The 27,868-nt window shown below is 40.5% G+C and overlaps 2 protein-coding genes across 14 annotated transcripts in view; one reads left to right on the top strand and one right to left on the bottom strand.

Moving 5' to 3' along the window:
* GPR89B (G protein-coupled receptor 89B) overlaps positions 1-27,868 on the bottom strand; it is a 45,539-nt gene continuing 17,671 nt past the window's right edge. For 4 of the 13 annotated variants that reach the window (XM_064522960.1, XM_026093308.2, XM_064523009.1 and 1 more), the window contains 5 exons: positions 4,528-27,868; positions 4,338-4,428; positions 3,296-3,640; positions 2,027-2,158; positions 1-1,376 (listed from right to left, as the gene is read on the bottom strand). In XM_064522960.1, coding sequence (XP_064379030.1) covers positions 27,662-27,868 — 207 coding nt within the window. In that variant the 3' untranslated portion in view covers positions 1-1,376; positions 2,027-2,158; positions 3,296-3,640; positions 4,338-4,428; positions 4,528-27,661. Of the gene's footprint in view, positions 1,438-2,026; positions 2,159-3,295; positions 3,641-4,337; positions 4,429-4,527 lie in introns of all 13 variants that reach the window. The other 9 variants (XM_064522980.1, XM_064522993.1, XM_064522961.1 and 6 more) reach the window with 9 other exon arrangements.
* PDZK1 (PDZ domain containing 1) lies at positions 19,241-26,727 on the top strand. The gene is made up of 8 exons (XM_026093305.2): positions 19,241-19,450; positions 19,773-20,028; positions 20,973-21,109; positions 22,352-22,547; positions 22,812-23,008; positions 23,532-23,723; positions 24,558-24,857; positions 25,851-26,727. The coding sequence occupies exons 1-8, from the start codon at positions 19,241-19,243 to the stop codon at positions 25,926-25,928; spliced, it is 1,566 nt and encodes a 521-aa protein (XP_025949090.2). The 3' UTR covers positions 25,929-26,727.

Raw genomic sequence — 27,868 nt, 5'->3', positions numbered from 1 at the left:
ATCATTTGACTTATTTATTGAGAAGATGCTTGTCAATTTTTACATTCAAAATCATCACACACAAATGTCCAAGTATGAAAAGCACTTCTGATCTATGTCACGTTATCAGAAGCTTTAGTAACAGTGGAAAGAATTCCCAAACATACTGACAGATACAGATGTAACCACCTTTCCATTGTCATTTGGTAGCAAAGTTTAAGCCCTAAGAATCTATCCCTTACACAAACAGCAAATTTACCTAAATATTTACAGAAGGGAAAAGGAACACAATATCATTCAAAAGACTGTAGGCAAAATAAAATAGCCTTTAAAAACATCCCACAACTAGAGTAAAATAATATGCGTATTTTTGGTTTCTGTTTGTAGACGATTTAGTTTGAAAATGACTGCATTTCTGCTTCCTGTGCACTCTCCGTTCTAACCTGCATGGTATGAAATAGGTCTTCCAAAGAGAAAGAGAGGGGTGCTCCCTGCTCTGAAGAGCTTGCAATCTACACATGGACAACATTTAAATCCACCTCAGAGAGTGACTTTAAGTGAAGCTTTAAAAAAGAAACGCATGATCCTCCATCCATCTCTTTACACACACAGGAACATAGCTCTGGGCCTAACCTAAGAATTTATTGTGCCTTGAAGCTTGTTAGAGGAGCTTACTTTCTGAATTTTCCAAATGATCTGTAAATACAAGGACAATTGGAATCCATCTGAAAACGAGAAAAGCTGCCAAACCCATTTTACACAAGTCTACCTCATACGGCAGAAGTCTTCCTCATATTGCTTAGGATTGAATAAAGGCCTCAAGCTCTCTCTGTGCAACTTAAAGAGCACAGAGAATAGAACGGAAAGATGTCAGAAAAAAATTCAGACGAGAGAAGAACACAGGAGAGCAGCTCTAGAGAAAATCCTTCTTTGCACAGAGAATTATAGCAGAAAGGAAAAACCTCCCTGCATGGGAGGCAGGGCTCAGAAAACACAGTTGCAAAGAAACCATCTCTTCATTTCAAAGAGCACAACACTGAGAAATCTGTTGCCTGAATGCAGGCGACACATGTAAGAACTGACATTAGATGCAAGACGATTTCAATTCTAGGACTAAAAAAGGCATGAAGAAAGAATCCTGTTGTAGGATGTAGCTGGGACTAACAGGCAAAGGGAAAAACTCTAATGAACTGATATACAGGAAGTCGAGAAAAAAGCCCCTGAGCATTTGCCTTGAAGCGTGCCATGAAACACAATGTGAATCCCAGGCCTTCATCATGTGCGATAAGATGGAGTTGTTCTTACAGCATCTCAGGAACGTTATCTTGTTGTTAAGGGAAGCAGCTCGGACATCACAAACAGTCTTCGTCACAAACTGAGTCTTCGTGGCACAAGTCCTTCAAGGGGGGAGCAGGGAAACACACACATACGCACACAAAACAAAACAATGGAAAAGCCCTAAGGCTGTTAGGGAGCAAAACGTACTAATTTAAATTAATAAAACACAGGCTTATCCAAAAAATGACTAATGCAAAACTGTTTCTCAGATGTACTGAAGGGTCATCTGGCCAATAAGAAAGATTATCATCTGTCTAAATCAACTGCCTGAGCTGTGGCTCAGTATCTAATTAGCAGGATACCTTATGTCACATTAGTGCCCAAACACATATAGTCCCAAAAGGCCACATAGGCATCATCTGAAACCCATAAAACAACAGTTACATGCTCATTCAGTGCACTCTGCTTTGGCATGACCAAGAACTGGACACTATGACAGGTGGCTTCTGTGGATGTTGGCCTGAATCCAGCTCAGCTGCACCTTCTGCAAAATCTCTCAAAAGCCATCCCCCTGCTAGTTAGTTGGGATCATTTTACCTTCCTGCCTGGGGAGCTCTAGCCCACCCACCTCAATGGAATGATTACAGTGTGGAAGGAGAGATTGTTAAATATCAGGGTTATGCCAGAAATCTACCTGTATGACATGTGATTTTGTAGGAAACAAATCATAGGCTTTATCTTAGGAAAAGATCTATGCATGTCTTCTTACCTTTGACATATACAATTATCCAGAATACCATGGGCACTGCCCACATCTTCTCCAGCTGAGAATCCACACTCAGAGCTTTGTTCGATTGAAAGTCGCCCTCTGTCCTCTCTGTGGTATTGACAATGCTCGTACCTGATATGACAGTGACCAACATACAAATAAAAGTCTGCAGAATGGTGCCTTTCATTACCCTAAACCTTAATGTCAGAAAGGTGACTAAAGAGAACACATTTAGTTAATTTTCTTAGTCAAAATATACTGGACAAAAATTGAAGGAGGCAGAAGTTGAATATAATTCCTACATCTTAACAAAGTTGGGAGAATAGCTTGGAAGGAATATGAGTTGGTTGCTACCAGCTGCCCTTGATCAAAACAGCCCAGAATAAACCTACAAAGCTGCATTAGTTTACCGTTGCCATCACTGGGAGAGAACCTTGGCTAGTTAGGACGAAGAGACATTCCCTTCTGCTGGAGATTTGGAACTGGAGCCATTCGATAAGACCAGAGGACACCATACCATATGATCATTTATGAACTCTCCAGAAATGATTGCACATGGGCACTACGTGTTTCAGCCCTCCAAGTCCTTCTGCACATTATCTTTCTAACTTATATAATGAAACAAGAAAACAAATTCATCTCCATGAGAACAAAATAATTCACCATGCGACTGCCACATCATGAGTCCTACTCCCTCTAAGCACCAATCCTCTCTGAGGTCTATGCATATTGCAAGGTGTTTGAGGGGTGATAGAATATTTGCACACACAGAGGTGTCTGTTTAAGAAAACACACAGATCTCCATTTCAGAGAATATAACTTTGCCACCTGTGAAGTTAGCTGTGGCTAAAAATCAAGAATAGCTGCTAAATGAACCAGGGTAGACCTGTGTCTAGCCTGAGATAGAGACTAGTGCACATTTCCACATACTGCTTTTTCCGCCCAATTCCTTTCAGCACTGGCAACAGTACTAAGAGTAGAAATCACAGGAGGAACTATTCCCCATTAGCTTGGAGAGATCCACAGCCAATCTAAAACCACCCCCACCATTTTTAGCATGTCACATCTCAGCATGCATAGATGAAGAGACAGAGGAGTATGAAACATTCCTCTGTCACAGTGTGGCAACAATCATTTTTAGTTTCACACCCTAGGAGAAGAGGATACACCTTCATGAACAGTTTTATCACGCAGAAATTTCACTTCAGGGACAACCATGCACTTTCCCAACTCTCTCTGCAAGAAAGCCCTTAGACACACAAAGCTTACCTGTTACATTCACTCTAATAAAGTGGCCCACAGCTGTTAGGGCAGCATTCATTATTTTGGCCCTGCACTGGTATCGGCCACTGTCAGATTGATTGACGCTCTGGATTTTGAGGAGCAGAAATGACACAACGCTGGTGCTGGGGTCTGAACTGTGCGATAGTTGCAGGCATTCCAGCTCTTTTCCAAACTCCATCTCATTTTGGTTCCCTGCTTTTTTATACCAGTGGGCCTCCAGTTGTGAAGACTGATCCTGTCGATGCCTGATGGTGCAATTCAAAGTCAGGGTCCCCCCTTCTTCCATGTATTTCATGCCAGATGTATAAATTATTTCCAGCATATTGTACTCTGTGATTTAAAAGAGTAGACATTAACTGAACTGACCTTTATGCCAGGCCATGTCCCCCTCCCTCACCATACTTTTCTATTTGTTTATGAACACTGAAAGCAGGGACTGTCTTACACTCCAGATACATACACAGAGCCCAGGATAACAGGTCCCACAGTGAAAATAACGTTTTTTTCCCCCTAACGTTTGAGGAGGAAAATCGTTATATCCTATCCCAGTCTTGCAGCAAAGGCACTGAGCTAATAAGAGTATTCTCTACAGAAACTGGTGTTTTCACAAAAATAGAAGATGAAAAGAACATCCTTTCTTCAAGAAAAAAAAAAAGTGAGGATATCAGGGGAGAGGGACATTTGGTTTTTTTTGCTTGTTTGTTTCTCTTCAACCTGAATTTTTTTGCTTTTGTCAAAAGTTGAACTGTTCCAGGGGAAGATAACACAAAAATACCGATTGGCTCTAAATACTGCTTCTTTTGGGAGCAGATTTCACCTTACGGCTCCCTGGGCAAAACTCAGCAGTGGATGAAACAAAAAGATGAAAAAAACATCCTGCACAGCATGCCCCACTGGAAGCAGATTGCAATAAGTATTCTTTCTTTCCCACAACACAGACCACATCTCTCAGCCAAACCAAATAACTCCTATGTAGGATTTAAAAAATGTCAGCAGCAAGCTTTTCCTTTTCAGGGCTCCTCCTTACCTGATACCAGCATTGCCAGCACTGCCATTTGGAAAACCAGAATGGGGTTGCTTCCTCTAGCTCTAGTCAGGAACCCTGGGATCATAGGCATCTGCATTAAAAAAAAGCAAGTCTTATTGGTGCGTTCTTACGGTGCAGAAGAGAGCTAGTATCACACAGCATGGTACTACAAGCCTGTCTTAGCACTTACTGCAATCAAAAGTGCACAGACCTCCCTCTGAAGCGATGACCTTGGAAATAACATAAAGCAACCCCTCTGCATTTAACTAGGACAAAGAGACAGTAAAGTGCATATCTGCTCTAAAAACAGCTGGAAAAAAAACAACATTCAAGATGACAGATACCACAAACCAGAACTCCCCCACACACGTACTCTCTCTACATGCAACAGGTCTATTCGGGCTCTGAGGACACTAATGAAAACAGATGAAAGTTAGAATTTAGACCAGAATCACATAATCATTGCTCCAGTCTACAGTGATTTTAACATCACCCAGTTCCTAAAAGTTGCCCAAAGTCCTTCATAACTGCTTCTTCTCCTCAACAGAGCATCCGCATCAAATTATTTTGCTAGCATAGACAGGAAGAGCCAGGCTCCCAGCAAACAGTCTCAGGACATTAGAATGTACAGAACTACAGCCTACTGACATCTCTTTCCATTGGTGAAAAAACATTTGAATTTTTATTACTTATACGTTATTGTATTTGTACTCCGAGTAGGAAAATTTTGATGTGGGCATCAGATAAGAAAAACAGAGAAATTCTGAAGAAAAAAAAATAATGCTTACCGTGACATCCTCCTCTTTCAGACTGGTGTTGGGAGACAGGAGAATTTCTTTCTTTACCTCAGAACATAGGCTTTCCTTTTCCCTAGAAAAACATAGCTATCCTTTCAGAAACTTCTTTAAGTGCCAGACAACTAAGCAGAGCTTCCCCACTGCTGGGGAAAGAAAAAAAAACTAGGGTAGTTTTCTTGACCTCCATTTACTAAATGGGTAAGTGCTTTTTCTCTAAAAAGTTATCCTTTGAAAGATTCTGAGGTTAGAAAAGTATTCAAAATCAAAAGCTTTGTTTTTTTAATTTGGTTTTGCTTTCTTTTTTTTCCCCTCCTTCTTGTATCACCTTAGACCAAAACACAGAAGAAAGCCAAGACAGGACTCCTGGCTTTCATGCTGCCTAGTACCTAGCTGAATCAGTTCATTTTGGTATAGCACGATATTCCTGTCTGTCATAAAGAGCAGAAAAATAGTAGGTGTGAAGATGACAAGCAAGTATTTATCTACATTTTTCTACACCACAGAGAAATGCCCACATAGTCTGTATTTGCAAAAAGCTGAATGTCTCGTTGATGTTTTCACTGATTCTTATCTTTCAGCCTTTTACTGCTTTTAGAACAGGTCCTCACACACACACTTTTTTTTGCATCAAGCTTTCTGTTATGGGTCAGTTACCCAGGACCACGGGATTTTTTTGGCTCAGTCCAGTTTACTCTGTCAGATGATCGAGTAATTTTCAGAAAATTCCACTATCATAACCTTAAGTAAAAAATAAGACATAATTCAAGCATTCAGAACAGGTTTGAGTTCCAGAGCCCAGGCAGGAAGTATGAGTTGCTCTTTTAACAGCTTTTAAAAATGTGTACAGTGGCTAATGTAGGGGGAATAATCAGAGCTGCTATTTCACTTCACAGCCTCTGTAACTGATTAGAGCAATAAAAACTCCTGGTTTTAGCAAAAGGTAGTTCAGTGTCCAGACATGTTTACTGGAAGTGCAAATTCTCTGTGCTGCACAGCCATTAGCTTTTGGATTTCCTTCCAAACTTCCTTAATTTAAGAAAGTGTCACGTTGGTGAAAGATGCTGGCTTGAGCAAACATTACCAATTGCACAATTTGGAGAGCAGAGCGAGATTTTTCTCTTCTCCTTCCACTTTCTCTCACGTCTCAGAGCAAATCCCAGCAAATCCCCTCGCAGAGAATCCCAAAGCCATCACCTCCCTTGTGGGAGAAGCAACATGTTCTCTGAAGTCCGTTTAGTACCAATGCCGTCAGTGGAGAGCACTCACAGTTGCCCTGCCTTCACAAGCAAACCTGAGGGTACATATTCATGAGCAACCAAGACTGAATGGGCTTTGAGTGTTCCCCTCAGAAATAGGATTGGGAACAGCCCTTTTATGTGAGAAAGGCCTAGACTGCCTTGCAGTCAGCATCTTGGGTTACATCTACTTTCTCCACAGTCAGATGAACTGAGTAAAATAGGAAAATATTGAGTGTGCAATGGAACACCCTCTTTATTCCCACCACATTATTTTAGACAAGGCTTAAAAAAAGAAAAAAACCCACTATTTTAACCTTAAAAAAATAAATAAAAGCAAACAGCAAAGTTCTACTTACTGAGTAAATATGAATGCAGGCCTGTTTGTTTTAAGGCAAGGAAAATCTCCTTAGATGTCTTAGGATTAGTAAATCCATCAGGTTCAATAAAGGAGTTAACATTTTCATGACAAGTATGCAATTCAGGGATATAACAGGTCTGGGAAAAACTTTCATCACAAGATCAGACAGTGTATTTTTCAGTGTCCTCACATATTCTATTATTTTCCTGCTCTGCAAACCTCCTCAGGAAAGAAAAAAGTAGGATGGTTTCAACCCCTGCATGTGTTTATATTAAATCAACAGATAAAACCAGATAAAACTGTGCCCGACCCTCTGGACTTCCAATAGCCCTGGCTGTAACCTATCCTAGGCACTTGCCTTCACCCCAAGCATGCGGCAGGTCGGCCTTCTGGACATGTTAGTCTACAAACCGGTTAAGATCAAGAGGCCCCCAAAATGAAGCCCAAGCTAACACAAAAACTTCCCTCTCCTAACTGTAGTCCCAAATCTGGGGCTAATATATATATATATATATAAAAAAAAAAAAAAAAAAAAAAAAAGAATTGTCTGGGTTCTTTTTTTTTTTTGTCTTATCCCCTCTAGAGTTTTATTAACACTTCAGTGCCTGCCTACTTATCACAGATTTCCCTGTAATACTAAAGGAATGTGCATTTACACAGATACGGAAGCAATTGCAGCACTATATTCATATAACTAACATACTATCTTAAATCTGCCCATGTTAAAAAAAAAAAAAAAAAAAAAAAAAAGAAAAAGAAAAAGAAAAAGTATGTGCATAAAACTAATCTGCCAAAGGGGGGGAATTAAAAGTTTTAATCCATTCTATATCAACACAAAACTTTTAGGCCAAGTAAGCCTGAGAGTCATTCAAAAGCCAAGCTACTTCCTCTGAGGCCTGAGAAGCAGGCTGTGCTCCTTCCATTTAATAAAATTCAATCATACGCCTTGCAGCCTCACAATGGGAACACTGCCTGCGTTCATCTGAGAGTCAGTTTTGCTTCCTAGTACAAGTTAAAAAGATCTTTTATTTTCTCTTGCAAATAGGGAACAATTCTCACAATCCTAGAAAGCCAAAGAAAAGCTGAATTGCAAATTTGCAAGCCATTCTGCTCCAGTTTCCAAGTTTATGCCAACATCTTTCTCAGCCTCCTCATGTACCTCAGTTTAAGACCTATTTTGCTGGGTTTCTTTCAGTAGAGTATCGCTTTCATAATATGTTGGTGCGCACAACTGACAAATGGGTTATCATTTTTACTTTCTTATATCTATAATAAAAAAAAAACAAAACCCAAGAGTTCTACACTGAATTGAAACAGAAAGCTTTTTGCCATAGTGAACATTATTATTAATCATGTTGTGAAGCATTTTAGAACTAATTTTGAAGGGAACTCAGAGGGCTTACAAATTTCATGCCTCAAGATATATGCATTCTGCAACTATAAAGAGAATAGGTCCATGTACCAATCTGTCAAAAGCTGCAACTTAATTTTTCTTTCTTTTTTAATCAAAATAATAAAAGTATAATGCCAATCAAATAGACATAAAAGCAAGCAAACCTTGCAAAACATTCCACATTTATCTAAGCTAATTAAATATGGAATTTTGCAGTATTACAATGAATCAATAGACTAACATAGTCAAATGATCAAACTCCCAAACTAATATAGCACACTATCACCACTCACAAAGTTAACACTAGGAGGAATTACTGTAAGTATTGCCCGAGGAGAATTTAAGACAATGACAACATCCTTCAGCTTCAATTCCCTACCCAGTGATCCAGCTACAAAAGCACACAGATAATGAATAGCAGCACTTACTTAGGAATATAAATGCCTACCAGATTTAAGTGTCCATTAAGCTACCTTTTCTTTACACCCTGCTGTCACTAAACACACAATTAGGAGGGTTCTTATTCCATCATCCTGTTCAAAGGGACACAGCATTTCCATGGGATTAAAAGAAAGTGTGACAGTTAAATCATGTAAGGGCAGATTTAAACACCATCATTAACATCAGAGAATCTGACTTGATCAGTGACAAGCTGTGGTTTAACTTTAGGAAATCATCAAAGGGCTCTGTTGGGACTCTCTTATGTGCACATATAAATGAAAAGCAAGAGACAATGGTATAGCTTCCAAAAAAAAAAGCAAAACAAGACGACAAGAGAGTGGAGCTTGAGTTACGGCTTACCTTCTTGGGATCTTGCTATTTATCACATGGACTCAGATAACGTGGAGCTTACTGGTGCACACACACACAGGTTTCATCTGGCCATAGGCTGGCTTCCCCAATCACCTAAATCTTAAAATTCTTTCTACTGTGGATGGCATGCCTGAGGAAACAAATTCATGCAACTTCAGCTATGCCTGTGGCTAACAGAATTTTTTGTTTCCTTTTCCACAGCCTTTATTTCCTGAGAAGCATGTCCTGCTGGCTCCACTTCAGAACCCAGTTCAACATTTCAGGATAAGTTAAGTAGGCCCAGATGTTGCCATACCTTCCACAGAAAGACAAAAAGTTAGGTGGGTGTTTTAGAAAGTGTGAGTGCCACCTGCCAGCTGAGATCAGGGACCTTAGGCTCTGCCATCACCAAAACTTGCTCTTGCAACCAAGTCAGTGTTATTTCCATGTATGCGTTTTGAGGAGATTTATTCTGTTCTTAGTACTTAGGCATGGATTTCTGGTAGGATCACTTGCTTGTTTGCAGGAAATTTTAACCAAAGAAATTGAAGAACTATAAAAGCTTATAAGTAACTCTGCTGGCTTTTATACTGCATTAGTTTATTTTTGTAGTAAATAATTTTTTTCTCATATTAAAATAATCTTGGGTTCAACTAACAGCTAGATTTACATTCCTCACAATGCTTATAGTAACTATTCTCAAGTTTTACCCAGAAAAAGGATGGCATTCTGCATTTATGCAGAGCCTAGCATAGTAGTAAGTTTTTCCTTTTTGTGGCAGACACAAACCTTTGAAAGCCACAGAGATGACAATAACTAAACTAAAGATAACTAAACTAAAACTAAACTAAACTAAAATAACTAAAGAGCAGCCATTATCCACCCCCATACATTTCTATAGGCTTCATATAAGCCACATCAGAGCAGCACACAATATCTCACTCAAAACAAAGGCAAATATAAACTGACCAAGGAGATGGAAACTTCTACAGGCAGCCTGCATTTAGGCTTCAAGGCTACACTCAGACTTAACATTGTGACCACTGATCTCAGAGAGAGAGGTAAATGTACGCTACTCCAGTTCAAGTCCTTCTGGTAGCAAGATTACATGCACCCAGTAGGAAATCTGAAGCAAAGTCAGATCCTTGGCATATGAAAAAAAAGTCAAATGGATCTCCTGGCTTCAGTGAAGCATTTATATTTGCTGAGGTTAATGCACACTACTCACCTCCTGCCCCGACATCCATTGACGCTCCGCTTAGGGCAAAGGAAAGTCACTATAGCATCTCCATTGACACAGTGAAATAAAATAGTCAACAATAAAGAGGTGATACAGAAACCATGGATATTTCCTGCATTGCTAACAGATTTGGGGGGAGAGAGGGAAGGGGAATGAGAAGGGGAACTGGAGATGGGAAGGGAAAGAGATTCAGACTTCTTGTTGTCAAAGTCTTAGGTCTGTATACTTCCTCTCCCATAGAGCTGTACTTTTGGAGGAGGAGTATGTGCTTTCTGAAGTGATTGTATAGGCATCTGTTCCTCAAGCTCCTTGAAGAAAATAGTGGAGTAGGTTTTTTTTTTTTTTAAACACAAAAATTTGAAAAGCTTTAGAAGAACTAACACACTCCACTGTCAAATTCAGAAATCTATCTCCAGAGGGCAAGAAATGCACATGCAACTGAGATCTAAGTAACCTATCTGTTCATTCATAGATCAGAAAAAGCAGTTTTATAAACTTACATATCCTAGGAAACAGAAAGTTCCATGTGCTGAATGGATTTGGAAAAGCTAGACTGGTAGATTTAAATATATAAATATATATATATATATATACACACATACATATATATATATATATATATACACACATATATATACATATATATATACACACACACACACACACACACACACACACATAATGTTACAAATACCTCAGCATCTTGCATGTACAAAGACTTTTGACTGATACAGCAATTCTAATGCAGAACTGAAGAAATTTATGTCCTGAAAATGCCCAATGTAAGGAACTGCAAAGAAACATCTTCCCGCATATTACCAGCGCCCAAGGGAAGAACAGAACTCCAAACGCATTGCCACTTGAGCTGCTTTAATCCAGTCAACCTCTGTTGTTATCCAAATTGTTTTGCAGGCAGGCCAATTTCTGTACATGCTCATAAATATATATACAGGTATACATCCATTTATTAGGACAAGCACATTCCTCCACTGAAGAGCCTACTCAACTCACATAATTCCTCCTTTTTTAAAGTCTTCAAATTTTTGCTTCAGTACAAAATTCCAGTTTTAAACATTGATTTCAGCCTGACATGGCAGCAAAAGAAGCTGCACAGACACATCACAATTAAGTCTATTAAATATTCAGCATTCAAAAGGCCAGTTCATAATCAATACAGAATCCCTATTGAAAAACTAAAGAAGAAAGCATTTGTTTACAGTTTATGTTCTCAAGTGAAAAGGACATTAGGGAAGACAATTCACTATTTAAAACACAAAAAGCAAAGCCTGAGGAAAGAGGACTGCCACTGTAATTCCCTGCTGACAGATCTACCAAGAGGAAAGGGGTGGTTTCCCTTAGCCATGAAAGTTTCACTGGATAGCAGAATACCTTTCTTTGCCATAAACACTGGCTGATTAGGAACAGAACATGATTTAGGAGGACAGAAGTCCAAAAAGCTAAAAGAAGGGATATTCGCTCCTTCTCCTCCCTAGACCAACAATACCAGTTCTGTTTGCTTCTCCTTTATGTCCCTGACTTTTTACCGTATCAGAAGCATCTGGTCATCAGAAAAAGAAAGATTTAATTACCACTTAGCTATGTATGGGATGACTGATGAATATTCTTTTGGTAGATCAAGTGAACTTTGCCTGTGACCTTTTGATTAAGCAGGATCTCAGTGAGCCAAGTATTCCTACCATCAAAGCACGTGCTGTTTTACCCAATAGTTGCCAAAGTGGGAAAACATCACTGGCAGAATGAATGGTAAAGTGAAAAGGCTATAGTGATTTTTAACAGCCTAGATACACAAACAAATACAAGACATCTTCATAGTACTGTACTGAGAGAGTCCTTAAAACAGTCCAAGGCTCTGATTCACCATTCCTGTCGGATTTAGCTAGGGCAGCTGAAGAGGCTGCTGCCGCCTCAGATGAGGACCGTAACTTCTTTAGTCACCATACCTTTACCTGACAGAGGTTATGAACCAGAGCCTTCAGACATCACAGTTCACAGTCATGCATACTAACATAAATTGAAAGTGACAGTGCCTCCTGTTAATACATTGGGTTGCGGTGGCTTAGACCAGGCGTACCACCATTCTGTCACTCTCAGCTACAAGGGCATAATTTTCTGCAGGGAGTTGAGGACAACTTTTCAAATTGTCCCAGTAGGAGTCAGCAGAGGACATTATTAAGAGTCCTCACTCTCCCAGTAGGCTGCATTTGAAAATTAATTGTCATTAATTAGTTTGTGTCTTATGAATCCAAAAAAAGGACAGCACTGCAAAGAGACAAGAGAGCTGATGGTCGGCAAGTATGCAGTAATCAAGGCAGGCAAGCAAACGTTATTTAGAAATGCCTCCTTACATGGATTTTAAGCAGCATTCAGACTCATGCTCCCAGGCAAGAGAGTTCAGCTGTGATTAGTATAGTCACAATTATGGGGATTAAAGAGGGAATATTTCTACAGTAAAGCATACACATAAACCTTTTGTCAACAGAACAATGCTGGCAAGGATGCATATCATTTGAGAAGCCAGCTTATTTTCAGAACTGAACAGGTAAACTGTATTCATGAAAATTTAAGTTTAGACCCTTGTAACGCTTTGTTAAAAACAAAGACATCCTTTATTGAAGAAAGCTTTATAGCTTTAAGCTTGTATTATAAACTTCAAAGATCTACTTCACAAATCTTTCATTAATAGCCATGTTTTCTGCTCCCCTCATCCAGTGAAATGGCCACAAAACGTGTTTCGTCACCATCATCAATAGAAGATAGAAAACATACACAGACAGCTTACCAAAGAAAGCAGAAGTGATCCAAGAGACTAGCCACGTGTTTTGTTTTTGTTTTTTGTTTTTTTTTTTAAACTCACACATGAACCTGTATAAACTCTTCAGATGTCAGTAACAGATATGAGCCATCATCTTGGCGCCAATGGGCATTAGAGATCCACATGGTCCACTTATGTCTGTGTCCAAAACAGGGCCAAAAAGCAAGCTTGACACCTGGACCAAAGACTTCCTGGCAAAGAGTGGGACCTTGACAAGTTACATTTATTTTGCGGTTAAGACTTATCAAAACTTGTGAATTCATTAAAGCCAGGGACCCTGGCAAGCTCCAAAACTAAGAACACAGTCTCCTCTCTCTAGTTCCCAACATGCTGAGGAAACTGTGTGACCACTTACAACTACTAGAAAATGTTTCTCTCTGCTATAAATCTAAAACAATTATCTGAAACAGATGGCTCCTTTGGTAACACGGATAATAAGAATGACAGAATTTTTTCTGAATAAACATCAGAAAGCTTTGGCAAAAAGAACCATTGAAAAAATTTTGTAAATGTTAGCACACAGGAAAATGCAAGGGTCCTTACATTACCACAACCAAGCTAAAAAAGAGGGATGTACTTTGGGGAGAATGGTCCCCATAAATTTAGTCCCTGTGCTAATAGAACTGCACCATCTAAGTCACTGTGGCAATGTCTTGCAATATCAAAGTCCTGTGAATTTGGAGGTTTTCCTAGAGATCTGTAGGCCATAAAATGTTAAGAGGTCAGGGTTTTTTGTCCCCCTCCTACCCCCACTTAGGTTCCTCATTTTTGTAGTCATACAAACATGTTTGAGAGAACAGTCCAAAAGGCTCAAGAACCAGAAGAGGAGATACTTTAAGTTGCCTTTATTCTGTTCCATTCTTAATTTCATTTTTACTAAGAGGAGGACAGGAGAGGTCTCTGAAGGGCTCACCAGCACTGAATACATTAGCACACCTTCCATACAATTTATATTTCAGCACCACAGACATGAAGACAGCCCTAAGACAGCCACAGTCTTGTTCTCAAGCAGATAGGGTGATACTTCCTCCATGGACCTCATCATCAGCATCCCATCTAACCCGCTTTCATGGCTCTTGTGTTAACCATCAGCCTAAAAGAACCTTCCCCTCCCTATTCTCATTTAGCAAGCTCCCATGATTTACCATGCCAGAAGTTTCCAAATAGTTTGTTGACTCCTAGACCTTCCCCCCTCAACTTTCTTTTCCAAACCTTTTGGAACTGTTGTACAGCCTCCATCTCTTTTCCAACTGGAACACAACCCATGTCTTCTCTTCTATAAACACAGAATGTTTCTGCATTTCACAAACGTTTTACATTTGTGTAGCACCTTAATCTTGAAAAATCTTGTCTGGACCCAAACTGGACTCAGGTGACTATCACAGTGACACTACAATCAAAAAAATATATCCTGATGCTTTGCTTCAAATGCTGTGCTGTTTCCTTATATACTGACCTGAGATACATATATATGTATATATATACACACACCCACACATACACACACAATTTATGTATTATACATGCATATACATATATGTATTATACATATACACACTCACATACATATGCGTACATTTTCCAGTCCTTGCTGTGCTGAGCTGCAAAACTGTGAGCCATGATCATTTCCCTTCTCTATGGCCCTTGTCATCCAAGCTTTGTCTCACTTGTCTGAAGGACTGCAAGCCACCTTAGGCAGAGTCTGACTACACTTGTCTAGTGCTTACAACACTGGGCTCAGTTTCCTGGACTCCTAGATTGAATGTTACACAAAGAGGTACAATTTCTAGTCACAACAGGCTTGCAAATCTATTTAGGGCTAAGTAGACTACAGTAAGGCATTTATAACACTAATGGCTGTTCTGATGCACAACAACATTTAGGTTATATGTATTTCTATTACCTTTCCTTTGAATTAAAAGGGCAGAGCAGCCATGGCAAACATGGGCATTATTTCTAATAATCCAATTCCATAGCAAGTTAATGAGGGCAATCAGACCCTTTAAAGTTTTCTGAAGTTGAATGAGACCTTGGAACAGGGAACTTCATACTGTCAAATCACTGTACATATTGGTACACTAAGATCCCCAGTTTGGAGACTTCCCCCCACATCAGAAACACCATCAGTTCAGTCCATGTCTGCCAGCATATCTTGCAGATGCTTATGTCAAGTGGATAAGATATGCCCCAGACCTGATCCCTTTAAGATGTTTCTTATAGCTGGAGAAGATTCTTGCCCAGAGCAAAGATCAGGCTTGGCTCGGATCAGCTCGACTGCTTTTGCGTATAATCATCAGCAGAGCAGAATTCAAAGTTACTGAGAAGGGCATGTGATTTGTACCTCTGCAGGTAAGGACAAGGCAGCTTATCAAGAAGATGAACATATTCAGTGAAACTTGGTTAAATAAATCATCTTTTAAATCAACCTTTGCCCAATCAAAGTCCAGCCCTACCTACAGGTACTGCCACAAGAGGGACAGCAAAAGAGAATTCCTGTGAAGGCTGCTCCACACAAACACACAGGTAGGAAATTCCTTTGATTTTCCCCTAATCCCTCTTCCCCTAGAAAACTCTCCTCCTTTTTATGATCCTGATAATTTTGCATGTAAAGCTTTTATGGAGTGAAAGGAGAAATAGCAAGCAGCCCTCTATAAGCTTCTCCCACTTTCTAAATATGAAGAAGTAATCTTTCCCTTAAGAGCCTACTCTTTCTTGGCCCTTCTGTACACTATTTGTGCAGGTTAACCTTGGGAATTTGTGCTAATTCCCAATGTTTGTCAGGAAAAACTGCTTTGAGCTGCAACTGTAATCAGTGTAGTCTGATGCGTTTCACACAAGGTCCAAATAATAGGGCAGCCCATCTCTATATGGTGTTTGTCCTAATGCAAACACACAGAGACTCAAAAAAAGCACACAGAAGAACCTGACCAAGGGGAGCAAGCAAATCATGACCTGTAGGCTTCCTATTTCTGCATGCTGAAATTCCCTGTATTCTCTTCCCACTTCAGTGGCATCTGTGCCAAACCGCCACCACACATGCATACTTTTCTGTATGCTGCCTGAATAACCTCAACAATGCACTTCTGGCTTTGACAGCAAACAGTCTGTACCATGGGTAGCCAAAGACGTGGTTCTGCAATAGGCTCTTATCAAGATCATTGAGGGATTTGAGTGCCTGCTACTTCTAAAAAAACACCCCCCCCCCAAAAAAAAAGAAAAAAGGCCTGTTTCCACATACATCAGTCACACAGGTGATAGAAAGAGAAGCAAAACCACAGAGTTGTGAGGAAAGTTTTACATGCAGGCAGATGAATGTTATGAGTATTTATTAGACTGTGATTAGAGGCTGATTTTCTGCAACACAACTTAGGCCTTTTGACAGACTCCAGTTGGTAGAGATAGACCGAAGAAAATCTATCCAATAAAACACAAATCATTGAGTTTACTAATTACCTGGACTTTTCAACCAGAGAATGTTGTCCTCCTTCACCTTGTTTATCAGTATGGGTCTTTGGCAGGAGTTGCTGAGACAGCTAACTTTGGAGTTGTTCCCTGATCATGACTATTGCTTACTTTCAGCACATGATATGTGATATTCCCCTTATTGACGTGCACCACCCAAAACAGTTCCATTAGATCACAAAAGCATAGAATAGCTTAGGTTGGAAGGGACTTCTGGAAGCCATCTGGTCCAATGCCTCATGCAGAACGGGGCCAGCCCAGATGAGGTTACTCAGGGCCTCATTCAGGTAAGTATCTCAGGGATAGAGGTCCCACAGCCTCTCTAGGTACCTGTTCCAATATCTGACAGCCATCACGATGAAAAGCTGTCCTTATGTGTAATTGGAATGTGCCTTGCTGCAGCCTGTGTCCATTGCCTCTCACCCTATCGCTGTAAATTTATGAGAGGAGTCTGGCTCTGTCTTCTCCATTTATTCTGGTTAGATATTTGAAAACTACAAGACCTTCCATTTACCTTCTCTTCTCAAGACCGAATAAACCCAGCTCTCAGCCTCTCCTCAAACATCATGTTTCCAGCCCCCCACCATTCCACTGGACTTGCTCCAACATGTCAATGTCTTGAACCGGGGAGCCCCAAACTGGACACATTACTTACATGTGGTCTCACAAACACCAAATAGAGGAGAACAATCACTTTCTGCTGGCTACATTCTTACCAATACTGCCCAGTATACAGTTGACCTGCACTGCAAATGCACGCCACTGACTCTGGTTCAACTTGTGCACTCGTGTCCTTTCCCACAAAGCTGCTTTCTAGCCAGCCAGCAGCCAGGCTGTATTGTTGCACAGGGTCCAGATGCAGGGTTTTTTCCACTTTTCTTTGTTGAACTTCATGAGGTTCCTCTCAGCCCGTATCTCCAGCCTACTGAGGTCCCTCTAAATAGCAACCTTACCCTCCAGCCTATTGACCGCTCCCTGCAATTGGTATCATCCACAAACTTGTTGAGGATGTATTCTGTCTCACTGTCCACATCATCAATAAAGATGTTAAACAGTATCATCTCCAGTACTAACCTTAAAGAATGTCACTAGTAACCAGCCACCGGCTGGTTCACCACTGATCAAAACCCTCTGAGCTTGGTGGTCCAGCATTTTCCACTCACCTAATAAAAGGTTCATCCAGTCCATATCTAACCAAATTGGCTACAAGGACTGTATGAGAGACAGTCTTAAAGGCATTGCAAAAGTTAAGGTGAACAGTATCCACTGCTCTCCTCCTGACCACAGAGCCAGTCATCTCATCATCAGGTCCATCAAGCATCATAAAAATGTAAATCCACACCAGCTGATCCCAATCATTTTCTTGTCCATCATGTGCCTTGACATGGCTTCCACAATGATTTGCTCTGTAACCTCCAGGGGACCAAGGTCATTGCCTAGTAGCAATTCCCAACTTCAAGTACATTCTCCAACCAGCTGGTCTCAGATTCTCTGGGGAAGTAACACAGAACCCTGGAGGTACTGACTGGAAATTCTACTACAGTTGTCATTAACTCATTGACAAGTCATTTGAATCAAACTACTGCAGTCACTTCAGCAGCCTGTCTTTTCTAAAATGGATTTTGTTTCCCTCCTTTCCCATAGACACTACATCGCATTTTTCTTATTGATTACATCTCATCACATTGTTGAGGTCATCAGGGTTGGAAGCAAAGTTTTGCGGCCAGATAGACAGCAAATTGAGGTTTTATGGTCATTTGAGTATTCACATGAGAATTGCTACATAAGCATGCTGTGCCAACTTCTGTTTTCATAACACATAGACCAAACAGGGTTGGTTAAGTTACCTCTCCTTCAAGTGGTTACCTGATGGCACATTTACACTGTCAGTAGGTGTATGCCTGAATGTTCCAGACTCGTTATACCTCATAATACCTGCATTCGTATCTTACTCAAGTCGCATATACCGCATATCTGAGTGTAACACATGCTACCTCTGTTAGTTCCTCTCTAGAACAGAATCAAAAGGTGTTTTAATTAGGATTTGAGGCAGAGGAAAACATGGACAGCTCCAAGAACTTGGAATTACCAGTGAGTAACTTCTAAAGGACAGGGAAATAAAGCAAGTGCCTCACTTTGTATGAGGAATGAGATGTGAAGATATCAAACCTAGGTGGGGGGGAGGGGGAGAGCTTTGTAAGTGGAGACATGGAATTTCTGAGTTGCTTTAAAGTCCCCCTCCAATGCAAATCTCACACTCATTAATGATAACACTTCAGCTACAATGTCTTTTCCTGAGACTTAATTTTGTTTAGCTAAAATAACTAAGAACAGGAAGGCCTGGTTAGGACAGTGAGGTCCTTCTTTGATCTCACCTCCTCTTCGTAAATCCAGTTTTGTCACGTAACCTTCTTACAGTGCTCCAACATTTTTGTGCTGCCATTGTTTTTTTCCTGTAATGTTTCATTCTGGTTTTAGATCCTCACCTCAGTTTTCACCATCTTATCATAGGCAGACAACTTCCTCCGCCAGTTCTGCATCTTGCTAAGACACTAACTTCCTTCGAGACAGAGGGCCAAGGAAAGTGAGGAGGAGGAGGGAAAAAAGGAGGACTGCATTCTTCACCTTAACCTAGTTAACTAGCTTCAACTTTGCAAAGCTAAATTTCCTGGGCAACAAAACCTCAAGAATTTTGAAGCAAACCATCTCAATATATATTTAGAGAGGACATATTTAGGGCAGTTCACTATTTTTGTTCACATGTATTTTTTTCCATCCTGCTTGGTAGAGATGACTTCTGCTCTCCAGCCCCGAGAATGTAAAGCGACCAAAAAACCCCAAAAGAACTACGGATTCTACCTGCGTATTGAGAAAGACACAGCAGGGCATCTTGTCCGGAACGTGGAAAAGGACAGTCCAGCTGAAAAGGCTGGCTTGAAGGACGGAGACAGAGTCCTCAGGGTTAATGGTGTATTTGTAGACGAGGAGGAACACACACAGGTACATCTCAGTTTAGTCTGGGATCCATACCAGTCCCCCATAACCCACTATCACCATGAGAAGCTTTCTTTTCCATTTTTTTATGGCAGCTATACCTAGGAAATCTAAGAGGTGAGTCAACTGCTCTGGTTATCTCCCTGCATTGTTCATTATCTGCCACAGGTATCAAATGCCTTTGATGTGCCTTCAAAGTGTGAAGGTAGAGGGATGAGATACCAACCAGAATATGCAGTGCCCAAGCTGATACTGCAACCCTTCCTGGGGAGGGCTTTTAGGTCAGTCACCCTAGCACCTACTTGCCATTTGACCTTGTCCACTACAGGTGGTGGAGATAATCAAGAAGAGTGGGAATTCTGTTGTATTCTTTGTTCTGGATGAAGCTTCCTATCAAAAGGCAAGAAAGGAGGGAGTGAACTTGGAAGAGTTGGGTCAAAAGGTGTCAACAGAACAGCAGGAGGAGCAGCAGTCCCCGCCGCTCAGGGCCAATGGAGCAGCAATCACTGCAGCTCCACAACCCCGGCTCTGCTACCTGGTGAAGGAAAGGAATGGCTATGGCTTCTCCTTGAAAACCACAGAAGGTGAGAGCTTGGGCAGGAGGGAAGATGGTAAAGATATGACAGCAGGTACAGAGACAACACAGTTAACTTTAAGTGCCCTTGCTAACAAAAGGCAAGTGAAAGGAGGCAAGATGGGTTCAACCCTCTACCATCCATTTCTGTACAGCATTTGCAGCTTCCAGTTTTGAGGACCACATTTCTTATGTGGTGGATAAAAAAAGTGCAGAAAACTGGATAAAGAGAATAAGCTATTTTCTGCTTGCTGTTTAAGACCACTTCTGCACTTGTATACCAGACATATACTACCCCACTTCTTGTATACCAGACATATACTCTCCAACCACCACATCGAGGCCTGCTCCATTCCTCCAAATTACCTTGGGAACCAGTACACAAAGTTCTAAAGACAGCTGAAAAAGGAAAACCAAGTGCTTTTTTTGATTTGCAAATGATTTCATTTAGAAAGCAAGAAATCTCCAACATCTTCCACATACACCTTTCCTCCAGTGCCATTCTAAAGAATATGGAAAGCATCAACTCTAAAGAGGGTATTTCAGAATGCAATATAACTCAAGGGCCAAACATGGAAGCCTTCCAAAAACAGGAAATTCTGAAATGCACATAACAGCAACAAAAGCAGCTCCCCACTTCAAGCTGCACATCCCCCACAAATCCCTTTCAGCTGTCTTTCAGTCCCTTAGGCACCCTCAGTAGAGAAGCAAATGATTGTTTGAGCTGCCGATAATGGAAAAAGTGCCTCTTTCCCCACAGAAGTGATTTTTCCAGGGCAGGATAAAGCACACAGGTGTGTGTCTACGTGAAAGGTTTGTGGTGCCACTGTAACCTGTGCATAAACAGAGATCCAGAGTCTCTAAAGACATCAGGACTGAATTTCCTCAGCCATCAAAATCCAGGCATGTTTCGTTGACTTACCCTGTGTAATGAGTTTTCCCCATCTATTTTAGGTCAGAAGGGCTTGTTCATAGTAGAGGTATCATCACAAGGAGCAGCTGCAAAGGCTGGTGCCCAAAATAATGATCGCCTGATTGAAATCAATGGAAAAAATGTGGAAAATGACACACACGAGGAGGTGGTAGAAAAGGTATTTGTACACCGAGTCACCTTCTGTTCTGGCCCACTTTCACAAAAACCTGTTAGGGTTACTGAGAGGGCAAGTTTGGCTGGTTTGAAAGTCCTGGAAGTCACAGTGTATTCATCAATACTACAGAGAACCATGCTACTATGGCTCTATTGTCATGCAGCCTCTTCAGCTGCATGGCCATCAAGATAGGCCAAAGAAGTTTAAATACTACAACTATACTGTTGTCAGGAATCCTATTAAGTAAATCAAGTCCTGTTCCTAGAAGTCCTAGAAATATTCTTAATGGAAAGAGGACAAGTTCTCAAATGCGGCTTTCAGTGCAGGAAGAGGGGGAACTTTTCAATGATGCAGTTAGCTTAGAACACAGAGGATTAATGTTTCCAAACAGTAGTTCCTTCTTCCTATTAAGAAATCTAAGACTAATAAAAATAACTATGCAAGTAACTTCACTACCTGGCCTCAGCTTCAAAGAACATTGCTAGTGAGGCTTCAGCTCTCCCACTATCAGCACTGCTAAAATGCAGCTGGAGCTGAAAAGATTTCAAAGTGCCCTGAGACCAGCAGTACATACTCCAGCACTACAGCAACACAATTCAATGTATGCTAATATTTACAGAACCGTGCAACGTCTGTGTTGTTGAACTGCTGTAACATCAGCTGCAGAGTCATAGTGGGTAAGATGAGCATTAGACTAGAAGCCTAGAAGCAGAGGCTGAACAGACCAAAAAAACCCAGAAGTCAGTAATAGAGGGAGATGGAAGAGGACCAAGAGTGACAGGAAGTTAATGGTATGGCAATGACAAGTTATCCATTTGATTGTTGTTAATGTAATCCAGAATGGTGATACAGATGTCATATGTTTATATTGTAGAGCTCTAGATCAGAGCCAAGCACTACTTACTGATTACTCATTCAATTTTACTGGCAGTGCATGCCACCTTCATGACTGCTAACTGTGGCACCACACTACAGCTAATTCTCTAGAGACCAGGAAAACAGTTAGGTACAGGAAATTCCCTCAGCTATATGGAGGATCTCACATGCCCAAGATCTTGGTACGGTCTTGGCATGCTCCAAGTTCCTAACTGAAATCAATTCTCTAGTAGACTGGCCTAGACTTTGTGGCTCATTTATCAACAGCATCTACACAATTGTATATCAGTGCACCAGTTCCTAAAGTCATTTATGATTCCACTTAATGTTGAAGGGGCCACATCTCAGACTGTAAATGTACTAATGCAGGTAAAGAAGTCTGGAAATCATGTTATGTTTCTACTTTCCGATGAAGAAACGGACCAGTATTACAAAAGCCAGAAGATGGTACTGAGCAAAGAAAATGCCAACCTCAAATTGCTTCCCCTCAAACCACAACTTGTTGAGCTCCAGAAAGGAACAAGTGGTTATGGCTTTTATCTACGAATGGAACGAAATACTGGTGGTAAGAACAAAGACAACAACAAGGCCACCACATCTGCTGTACAGTTTCTCCCTGTATAGGCTTTGCAGACCTTATTCTCCCTGTCTGGCTTCTTGCTGCTAATCTTGGGGAAATTATTGATAGTCCTATTGCAAGCGGGGCTACATCAGGGAAATGGTCTCAACCTGAAGTGCAGCTTGCAGATTTAGCCTTTACCATCAGAAATGTCTTTAAACTTCCCAAACATATTCATTCTCAAACTATTCTCCCTCCTTCTGATCTTAGGTCATGTGATCAAGGATGTTGATTCTGGGAGCCCAGCAGCCAAGGCAGGTCTCAAAGACAATGATATCTTAGTGGCCATCAATGGTGAACGAGTGGAGGCTCTGGACCATGAACAAGTAGTGGAAAAGATTAAGCAGTCAGAAGAAAAAGTTGCACTGCTGGTAGTGGATAAGGAGACTGACACCATGTATAAACTGGTAAGAAAATGCAGGCTACCACTAGGAACTGATAATTCATCGTTGAAAAGAGATATAGGCATCAATGAAATGGCCAATCTGCTCTAACAGAGACACTTCTTCAACTTGCAGAAAATGTCTAAAGTATGTCCATATTTCAGCAACTCTCCTTGCATTTGTAAAGCATGTCACTAAACATCCCAAGTTTTTGGCCTGTTCTTGATTTTCATAGGCACTACAGAAGAAATTCTAAATTTGAACACATTAGAGCAAAGAAAAGAAGTTTAAGACAGCAAAACAAGAGCTACGAGGTTGCATAACCACTCATGAACAAAATGGGTAACAAAACTCCCTTCTCATATAGATCAACATCATAGTTTTTGCCTTTTAATTTCTGGCCAAAGTGAAGGATTCTCCATTGCATCTTAATTGCACGTCATAAGGAGATTTCAAACAAAACATATTTAACATGAAAGCCTAATACATATTTCGTAACAGATTTTTTTTTATATTAACAAGCTTTTCTTTGTTACTGTTTTTTCAGGCTCAAATTTCCCCCTATTCATACTACCACAAAGTACAAGATCCATCTCCAGCTAAAGTGGAGGAAAGAGTGGAGCTGCACACTGAGCAGAAAGTGAACAAGCCAAGAATCTGCAAGATGGTGAAAGGGCCTAGTGGATTCGGTTTCAGTTTGAATATGATCAAGAACAAACCTGGACTGTTCATCAGTGAGGTACTAACACAGAACAAGAAACAAGTGAAAGCTTGGGCAGGCAGGCAGGCAGGCAACCTCCTCCTCTTCCTTCTGTCCTGTAAATGTATTCAAGTTAAACCACAAAAAAAAGTGTTCTCCAATGCTCTTAGATAACAGAGTTGTAATTGTTAAAGCCAGATTGACATTGTAGGACCAGGTAAAGTATTGTTTAGGAGATAAAAAATGAGCACCAAAAACTATTCCTCATTCTGTTAGATGTCAAAATGGGAAGATAATTCAACTTTTGCCTGATTTTTACTTTTATTCATAAGGTTGGCATGCTAACATTAGTAATTTAAAGAGATTTTTCTGAGCTGTAGAATACCCTAAAAATGTAAAAGATATATCACAGCTGGCAAGAGTCAAACTTCTATTACCTCAAATTATGCCTGTGCCTTTAGGTTTTCTTTTTTTTTTTTGGGGGGGGGGGGGGGGGCAGGGGGTGTACACTCATTACTAGTGAATTTGTGAAATGCAATAAACTTAACGTTAAGTTACCAGACAGGGATCTACAAATAATAAGAAAATTGGTTTTCCACCTGTCTTCATGATTCTACCATGCCACACTTCTAACACGAAAGCCTAATCAAAATCAAGATGCATCTTAAAGCTAAATTTTATGGGTTCCATATTAATTATATCTAAACCTGCTGCCTCTCCCAATTCATTTCTTTCTGTCCCATGATCCTCTCTCCCATGTTTACTTCGCTGTCTTTTAACAAAAGCAGTAACACAACATTCTAGATAAACATTGGTTGTTAATACGTCTTCTCAAGTTTTGCGCTAATATCACAGTTTAAACTTGCCTTTCAGATACAAAAGAGTGGGCCAGCTGACACTGCTGGTCTGAAAGATAATGACTTTCTGGTGGAAGTGAATGGGATGAATGTGAGGAATGAATCCTATGAAGAAGTGGTGACAAGAGTGCAGGATAGCGGTGATGAACTAACACTACTGGTGTGCAGCAAAGATGCTTACGAATACTTTCAGCATCAGAAGAGTCACATTACAGCCTCTACAGCAGATCCATTCTACAATGCTTTTGAACCTCCTGCTTACACACAAAATCCACCAGCAGAGCCAGAGAGAACCTCACCAGAGCCAAGAGAAAGAGTGAGTAATACTACATTGACCAGACGTTGAGGGATCATCTACGGGATAGGAAAAGAACTTGTTTTCAGATAGTATGTATACCTGAGCTAGGATCTTTAGCTTGAGGATGGTCTTCACAAAATCAGTCTGTTATTAATAGAGAAGCTGGGGTCCAATTACCACAAACAATTTTTCTTTCCCCACACATAATACAGGTGGGTATCTTTAATGCAAGATTAAATCACATAAAAGATGCATATAAAAGATTCTGTGCACCACAGTAATCCAAATATGATCATTCTTAATGAAGATGGGAAATAGGCAGGATACTCCTTAAAGTGCAGAGAAATCATGCTCTTTGGTGTACTTAAGCACTAAATGCTTTTGGGGAAACCAGGTGAAATGCTTCAAAACAGATTATTTTGTAGAAGGAAGAGCAATTGATAGGGTATGACAACATGTTCTAACACATGTGCTGATTTGAAGTATTTTGTTCATATTATGCCAGTAGAAAGAATCTGAAGCATGACAGAAGTCCTAAAAGAAACAAGGTATTTCTTCTTGAACCAGTCATTTTGACCCCTCTGTGTGGTCAGCCTTTATTTACTTATTTAGCTCATGCAGAAGAAACAGTTAGGGAAGAATAAGACTAATACTGTCCCTATTCATTTTTCATTACACCGTGTGCAGATGTCCAGCTGCAAGTTTTCTCAAAAGTTTCTTAGTTAACACGCTGAGTTTTGCAGATCTGAGGTTAACCCCTCCTTTGTGTGCAAATTCAGCAGATTCCAGAATTAAACAAAACCAGGAAGCCCTTATCATACAGTTTTATCTCTACAGTAAACTTAATCAAAAAAATGCTACAACAACAAAAATCACATTTGCTGGCTCCTTTTCCCATGCAAATAAGTACACGATTAGCATTGATTAAAACAGCAGACCTTCATAACACTGCAGACTACCAAGCAAGTTTACAAACTAAAAATAATCAGAATGTATGTTACTCCTCTGTAGGCAAGCTCATCCTCCTCTTCGCAATCACTCGCCTCACCAACAGCAGACCGTGACAACAGCGATGACACACGGTTATGAGAAGACAAACTATACCAAGAACAAATAAGTCTCCCAGATCCCTTTACTTCAATCATTCTTTCCTACTGCATATCCCAGAAGTAGACTATTTCTAGGATTGTACTCCCTTATAGGTATGGCAATCTCTTGCTGAAATGCAACTGTCTGAAATAAACACTTCAATGTAACTTGTAGTCATTTAACACACTGCAATTGTACTTCATTGGCTTTTTGCCTTGTAAAGTGAGCAGTTAGTCACTTATTTCTGTAAAGACTTAAGTGACTAGAGGTATATACTTAAATGTGCTGCCGCAGAGGGAGGAACCATATTTCATAAATCTGTAAGTGTTTTAGCCTTTTAAAGACAAGCTCTTAAATACAGAGCAACTGATCTCTCCCCATCTCCCAGGAGACGCAGTTCTCCTAAACAAAGCTCATGAACTCAATCTCTGCGGTGACTTATGTGCTGTATTTACTGCAGTACAACTGCTGTGATATGTCATAAGCCAATGTACTACGTGCATTACACTCCTTTCCCTTGCTAACACTGCAGAAGTTTTTTTTCAAACATTACATTAACTTCATAATTCACAATTCAAAACCTTTAAGCACTATTCTCTCTCCTCTGCTTATAGTTGTGGATCACAGTAGTTAGAACAGCGTATGTAATTCACAGTCATGCTTTGTCTGACTCCGAGCCAACCACATTGTCTTGAATGCAACATAAATGGCTCCATAATACTGCTACTGTATGCTTTGCCTCCTTGCTGTACACCAAAAACAATGCTGAAATAAATCGTTGAGAGTGGCTATTTCTTTATCCCAGGTCTTACCCTTGCCACCTATGACTTATGTTCCAGAACAATTCTAAAACAAAGAAAGCCGTGGAGAGTGGCTATAGGAAGCTACAAGCTCAAGTCACACGAGTAAAATTTACTTTTATGCCTTAAATTATGTCAAGAAGGGGATACAGGCTACTGTAGAAGAACACACAGGTTGTGGGGAATACTGAATTTACAGCATATGAAGTAAAGAGGGAATAGCTGTGATCTCTGACTTCATACCGAACTCTAGCAAACAGTAATTCAAAGCCTCAATTCCAGTTATACAGGGAGAGGAAACAAGTTGAAGCTCAGCAACAGAAGGCTGAGCTCCAGCTCACAAGGACACTAGATACTAGTTAGTGATGCATACCTCCCTTCAACTTCTCATTTCCCTGCTGCCAGGCAGTAAATCCTAGCCATCTTCTAGCTCACTTCCAGCCAAACCTTTGAGGTTGACACAAAATAATTGTGATGCTCATGAGATATTACAAAAAGCTTATTTAATTCCACAGACTCCAGCATTCAACTGTAGAATCACCACCCTCTGAATCCCAGTTACGAGTTGCTTTTCAAAAGGAAATCACATTTCCTTAGTGCCTTCTATAAAGATATTCTTCTAAATGTACAGGTTTCACCTTAGACAACCTACTATGCACGTTCCAATCCCCCAAGATACCGGTGCACCACAGAGTACCCTTATTCCTTGGTGCCAAACTACCTCCCATTCAACATTTGCATCTCTTTTCCTTCAAGTTGTGGCACCTTAAAGTAAGCCACAGAGCTTGCTGAAGATGTGTGGAAGTTCAAAGAGCCAGTCACACTGCTGGAACACACAGAACCATCTTGGCTCTTTACAAGTTTTGCAGCCCACAGGAGTTGCAACAGTCCAGTAGGAAGGACAAGAGAGCAGTGAGTGACTGCAGTCCTTATTTAGAGGGCCATGTGCTTTTCTGGGGCTTGTTTGTGTGCCAAGTAGAGGAAGAGGATACTGGAGAGTGCGCTAACTAGGAATATCACATCAAACCAACGATGATAGAAGTTGAACTGGAGCTCTCCCAGGACTTCTGTAATAATAGTGCGATACTCTAGAGGCATACTCATCCGGATCAGGAGCACTGATGAGACAAAGTACATACC

Source organism: Dromaius novaehollandiae, chromosome 1 (genome assembly GCF_036370855.1).
Source record: "Dromaius novaehollandiae isolate bDroNov1 chromosome 1, bDroNov1.hap1, whole genome shotgun sequence".
Classification (NCBI taxonomy): Eukaryota; Metazoa; Chordata; class Aves; order Casuariiformes; family Dromaiidae; genus Dromaius; species Dromaius novaehollandiae.
The sequence above is the reverse complement of the archived record's forward strand: the minus strand, read 5'-3'. Positions and strand labels throughout refer to the sequence as shown.

What these genes read in the sequence shown, in the direction of transcription:
- PDZK1 (XM_026093305.2), top strand. Translation starts at nt 19,241, where the DNA reads ATGACTTCTGCTCTCCAGCCCCGAGAATGTAAAGCGACCAAAAAACCC. An exon ending in ACGAGGAGGTGGTAGAAAAG is followed by an intron (nt 21,110 to 22,351) that starts GTATTTGTACAC and finishes GTACTAATGCAG; the next exon opens with GTAAAGAAGTCTGGAAATCA. An exon ending in CTGGACTGTTCATCAGTGAG is followed by an intron (nt 23,724 to 24,557) that starts GTACTAACACAG and finishes CTTGCCTTTCAG; the next exon opens with ATACAAAAGAGTGGGCCAGC.